This window comes from Psittacula echo (genome assembly GCF_963264785.1).
Source record: "Psittacula echo genome assembly, chromosome: 2".
In the NCBI taxonomy this organism is placed as follows: domain Eukaryota; kingdom Metazoa; phylum Chordata; class Aves; order Psittaciformes; family Psittacidae; genus Psittacula; species Psittacula echo.
The window spans coordinates 18,332,189-18,338,079 of record NC_137737.1 but is presented as its reverse complement, the minus strand read 5'-3'; the positions used below and the strand labels follow the sequence as shown (position 1 = coordinate 18,338,079).

Sequence of the window (5,891 nt, the reverse complement as noted above, 5' to 3'; positions counted from 1 at the left end):
ATTAAAAATGCAGAAAAGCATCAGCATGAGATGTGCAAAGCACTAGTCTGCATACTCAGGCCTCTGAAGATCTGACCCACACAGAGCTTGCACCAAACACAGGAGTAAGAAATGCACCAGTGCAGTATCTGTTTACTTGTTCTTCCATTTTGGACACACACATACAACAAAGGTTCTTTGGGCCCTAGAATACATAAACACAGGCAGATTTGTTCACCTGAAATAAATATTGCCTTCCAAAAGGCAGTATGACAATCCTGGCAGCAAAGCTATGCCTTTCCACCTCCTTTCCCCTAGCCTCAGGCTAGCCGTAGTACAGCTCTTCTTCATCTCTCCCTCTGTTCCCAGGTTTTAAATTTCCCTCCTTCTCTCTTGCACACCTTCATCCGAGGCTGCATTTGCTCCGACTGTTGCTTCTTGACAGAAGGATTTCAGATGCCCCTTGAATGAAGAGGCTCCATGTAAGAAAAGCATCTCCAAGGAGAAACATTCATGAGCTCCCCCCACAATCCCCCAGCTCTTTTCTTGGTCAGCATGCGGTCAGAAACATTAAAAAGGCAGTCCAGACCCAGAACCTTGTAGTTTTACTAAATAAGAAGAGCATATGTCTATACATTGGGTAGATAAAAAGCTTTTATGGAAATAGATATGATGCTACCATCCCTCTGTCCTTGGGTTTCAGAGTTTGGAGGAGTAGCTGAGTGACAGACCAGTAAGTACCTAACCCAGCTAGGTTGCGTTTTATCACGCAGGAGCTTTCAAAGTTCATTATGTACACACATTGAACCATGGGGCACTTGCCCAGATTGTCAGTGACTGTTTTAATTGGTATTTTCATCTCGAACTCAGCTCTTGTTTCTTTTGGGTCACTTTTTATTTTTAATTGACCTTGAATCATTAGTTACAGCCAAACAAAATCATAACTGTGTAATACTGGACTCCTAGGAAATGATTTTCAGTCTCTGCCACTATGGATTATCTTATCTCACGTTCAGAAAAGGTCTAAAAAATATAAAGTATATTGGGAATGCATTTAAAATAAATAAATCAGTTGTTGCTACATCACCTACTATCCAGAAATCTGTAACTGCTGAGTGTTTTTAGCAGAGTTTGCTCTGTAAGGCACACCACCAGTACAAACCTGGCTTATAGTTTACTTTGTCCAAAAATCCAGGAGCTGTCAAAAGGAGCAGACAGTTACCCGAGTTAAAGCACATTATTTTGCTATCAAAAGAAATCCTGGGAATCTTTAATCTTGCTTCACAAGCCTTGGACATGGTAAACAGTAAAGAACATTTCCAGTGGTGCCCAAGCCTATTTCCACATTAGTGCAACCCTACCTGTGCTAGCCTCATCTTCCAAAAGGGAATTTACGTCTTATCACACAATTTCTTCATCTTCATTATGCAAAAATCATGCGTTCCCTAGGTAAATAGCACAAATTGCTTGACAACAAGCTGCCTCCCTCTGTAACAGAACTATGGGAGACCAGCCTCTGAAAACCCACTTATCATTACATAGTAAGGAGAGGGAGAATACCAGCACAGTCCTGCTTTTTGCATATTTGAATACAATGTGGTGTGCGACATGGGCAATGTAAGCACCTGCCCCTCACAATACCTCTCTTTCGACCCCTACAGGGCAAAGAGGATGGGCTCCCGGTGTGTCAGCGAATGCAGGGCAGGAGCCCACACGGCCCCAACCAGAGGTCCTTAGCCCTGAAATTAGATTAAGAGCACTTTGTTCCCCCTCCTTCGATAAGACAGCGTGTGAGACGAGAGCAGCAAAGCGCCTCCTCGGCCGGACAGCCGGGAGGAGCTGAGGTGTCAACATGTTGGCTCCTGGCAAAGGCTGGGGGAAGGTAGAGGGACCCCAGCATCGGCCCTGGGATAGCACCTTCGAGTCCGCTCACCACAATGCAGGGAGTGGGGTGTTTATTGGTGTTATTTTAAGACAATCACAGCGTCCTGTCACCTGAGGCTTTGGTCTTGGTGGTGCTGGCATGACACTGAACGTGATGCACTTGTCCATATGAGGTGCCGGGCTCCCCACAATGTCTGGTCAGTCCGGGGGGGCGGCTCCACGTTGCCAAAGAGGCTAAGGGAGGCCAACCTGGGCTGTGGGGCAGCCGCGGGCTTCAGCCCCCTGTCCTCCCGATGCTCCGGCCGCCTGTCCAGTGTCTGTTCCGGGGCGAACCCCTCCTGGGCTATTCGCCCCCTTGGGAGGCATGGCCCGCGGCACGGCCCGCGGCACCGCCGCCGTCGAACACGTCGGGGCTATCGGCCAGCAGTGAGGTGCGCACCTTCCGCCTCTCCTTGAAGCGGCCCGAGTGCGAGACGCGGAGGCTCCGCCGGTTGCCGCCGCCAGCTGCCGCGGCCTCGCCGCTGCCGAACGGGACCGACTGCTCCTCCCGGCCGCCGGCGTTGGGGGGTTCGGGAGGGTCCTCGCTGGCGGCGGCGGGGGCCGGCGGCGCCGCCGTCGCTTCCTTGTGCTTCTTCTTGCTGGTCAGCGACTTCCACCAGGGCCCCGCCGAGCCGCCCTTGACGCCAGCGCGGGGGGCGGCGGTGGCCGCGGCGCTGTCCGCCATCTCGGGCTCCTGCAGGGAGGAAGAGGGCGAGGACGGGCTGACAGCCGGGCACGCAGCGCACCGGGCCCCTCCGCCGCTGTTGCCCAGCGCGGGACAGGCGGGCAACGCTTCCGGGGGAGGCGCGGGTCTGGCACCGGCAGCCGGGTGCGGGATGTCGGGCTATGCCCCCGGCCGAGCCCCGGTGACGGGTTCTGAAGCGCTGCCCGCTCCCCCGTGCGCGGCGGACAGTTAAATCAAGCGCCGGAGCCGAGCCGCGGGACACGCTCCCTGCGCTCACCGCCCCCCAACCCCAGGAGTGAACCCTAAAGTCCGGTAGCTTGGGGCTGCTGCCTCCCACCGGGAGCCCGTGTACCTCCTGCGATGAGGCCTCGCTCCCTCCCCCCTTCCCTCCCGCCGGTTCTCGGCGCAACAGGTACAGGAGGCAACACTGACCTGCCCGCCGGCTGCGGGAGCGCTCTCCTTCCCCCCGGGTAAGAGCGGCCGCCCCTACGGCTCCATCGCCGCGGCCAGGAAGGAGGCAAGAGGCCGGCAGCAACGGCAGCTCTGCGGCCCCAGCAGGTGTCGGCCGGCCTCTGGCTCGCCCCTATGGGCGGGGCGGCGGCGCGGCCGGCCCCGGTGGCCGGGCGGCTCCCGCTCACCTGCGCGGCTCCGCCGGGGCGGGGCTGCAGGAGAGTCGGTGACTCCCTAAAGGGACACCCGGCCGTGAGGAGGTGGGAATCGGTCTGGAGTTGAGGGCGTTTTTGTTCGGATGAGGGCGTAGTGAAACCCCGGGCTAAGCAGTGGATGCGGTGGGGTCAGCTTGCGTGGCTGACACGGTAACATGTTCTGTGCATGCACACAGCGGGTGTGTACAGGTGAGGGTTTCACAGCATTAGAGAAGATAGAGTTGTCTTCAATTGCCTCTGTGGAAAAAAACAAAAGGAATGTAGCTGACCCACTAAAAGAGGCAGTGCCATCTTATAGCTTTACTTGAACTGTCTTAAAATTGGGATTTGAATTTCTGTGTGGTGATAGATTCAGAGCAGCCCTGGAGAGAAGGACTTGGTGGTGGTGTTGAATGGAAACTCAACACGAGTTGACAGTGTGTGCTCACAGCCCAGAAAGCCAACCATATCCTGGGCTGCATCAAAAGGAGTGTGACCAGCAGGTCGAAGGAGGTGATCCTGCCCCTCTACTCTGCTCTCGTGAGACCTCAGTTGGAGTATTGTGTGCAGTTCTGGTGTCCTCAACATAAAAAGGACATGGAACTGTTGGAGCAAGTCCAGAGAAGGCCATGAAGGTGATCAAAGGGCTGGAGCACCCCTACTATGAAGACAGGCTGAGAGAGTTGGGCATGTTCAGCCTGGAGAAGAGAAGGCTCTAGGGAGATCTTGTAACAGTCTGCCAGTACCTAAAGGGGGCCTATAAGAAATCTGGAGAGGGCTTTTTACAAGGGCATGTAGTGATAGGACAAGGGGGAACAGCTTTAAACTGAAAGAGAGGAGATTTAGATTAGGTAGTAGGAAAAAATTCTTCACTGTGCGGGTGGTGAGGCACTGGCACAGGTTGCCCAGAGAAGCTGTGGCTGCCCCATCCCTGGCAGTGTTCAAGGCCAGGTTGGATGGGGCTTTGAGCAACCTGTTCTAGTGGCCATTGGCAGAGGTGTTGAACTAGATGATCTTTAAGGTCCCTTCCAACCCAATCCATTCTATGGTTCTGTGATATGGCCATACAAGTGTTTTTACCTTTTTTTATTCATCCAGAAAGGAGAAGGAATATTTGCTTGTACCATGCCATCTGTTAGAAATGGTGATTTGTTCTTTGGAGAGCTCTGCCCTGTAACACACATTGGATGCCTAACACCCCTCCCATGACCTACACAGTTACTCAAGGATGTCTATGATCATGTGGAGGAGTTTGTGAAAGTGGTATTTCACCTTCATTGTCAGCAGATCACCTTCTGCTACTTGCAGCTTCTCTGAATAGCCCATAAAGATGTATGGAAATTGGTGACTGCAGGCTACTGAGAGAGAGGAGCCTGGGGTGTGCACTTACATTACTCTCTAGATTGCTCTCTTCAAACCCAAAGGATGCACACACCACTTGAAAGTGCTCTAAGCTGTCTATTATACTAATATCAGCAGCAAAAAAATCTTTCCTATGGAATAAAACAGTAACTTCCAGTGAAAAAAGACAGCCTTTACATTCCCTCCTAACACGTATGAAACTAACATTTTCTAAGATGCGTAGCACCAGGGCATTGGGCTTTCTTGGGCTAAGGACAGTAACAGATCATAGGGTCAGGTTTCCCTTACTGAATATGACCTACTCCTTTGCTGCCTATTTGTACCTATAGAGAAAGAGAGCGCCAGCATCTCTCCTCATCTTGTGTCCCAGGGGACTGCCTAGGAAAAAGGGAATTTATGGAGAAATAAAGGTAATTATGATTTTTAAAAGCTTTTTTCACAATGTTATTGTTTGACATTTATAGCTTCCATTCTGGTTACAAGCTTACATAGCACATTTGCTACTGTATTACTTGCATATATTATTTTGATTACCATGGACCTGACCTCTTAGCTCACATAAAGCCAAACTTACATCAAATTGGTGCATTTTTTCCCAGTCAAGCCTGTTTCAAAGAGTCTCCCAGTGAAAGAGGTTTGTCCTTTTTGACACTGCTGAAAGCAGGATCTGCTGAAAAGAGACAGGCAGGTTGGAAAGCTTTGTAAGAGACGTGCGTGTGGGAGGGTGCTGCCTGTGTGTGTGGTGGTGCAGAAGGACAACAAAACCTGCTCTGCATTTCAAAGTCACTGCTGGGAATCAGTCACAACATGCTGTTCCGCAAGATTGTCACTAAGGTTAGTGTTTATATGAAAACAGCTCTGACAGTGAAAATGTATGTCCTGCCCTTTTCTTGCTGCAACAGCACTCATTGCGTTCCTTCACTAGGCATAAATTTACAGTGTTGATATAAAAACGGAAGTAAAACAATCCACTCTTTTCAATGCATGGAAGTCACTATATTCATTAATAAAATTGGTCCTCTATCATGGTATCTGAAGATAAAACTAAGGTCCTGTTCCTACAGCAGAACAGAATACAAGTATTTGTGGCTGTTGACACCAGTACCCTTCCTAGCTCTGCAGGCCCTGCAAAAACCCCAATTCATTCAATATCCATACTCGGGAGCAGAGAACCCACACACTGAATAGGGAGATGGAGTTGATCATTACTGAGACCATCACGCTGCAGTTTTTGCAACTTCAGTAACAACTCTGTTCTTTAGGCTTTAGATTTCCAAAGTCTGTCCCTGATCCCTACC

At 51.1% G+C, this 5,891-nt stretch overlaps 1 protein-coding gene across 1 annotated transcript; it reads right to left on the bottom strand.

Moving 5' to 3' along the window:
- Nucleotides 1-2,206: 2,206 nt before the first annotated feature.
- On the bottom strand, nucleotides 2,207-2,587 carry PRR15 (proline rich 15; the record flags this gene model as incomplete). Its single annotated transcript, XM_080611231.1, has 1 exon — nucleotides 2,207-2,587. The coding sequence occupies one exon, from the start codon at nucleotides 2,585-2,587 to the stop codon at nucleotides 2,207-2,209; it is 381 nt and encodes a 126-aa protein (XP_080467357.1).
- Nucleotides 2,588-5,891: the final 3,304 nt, after the last annotated feature.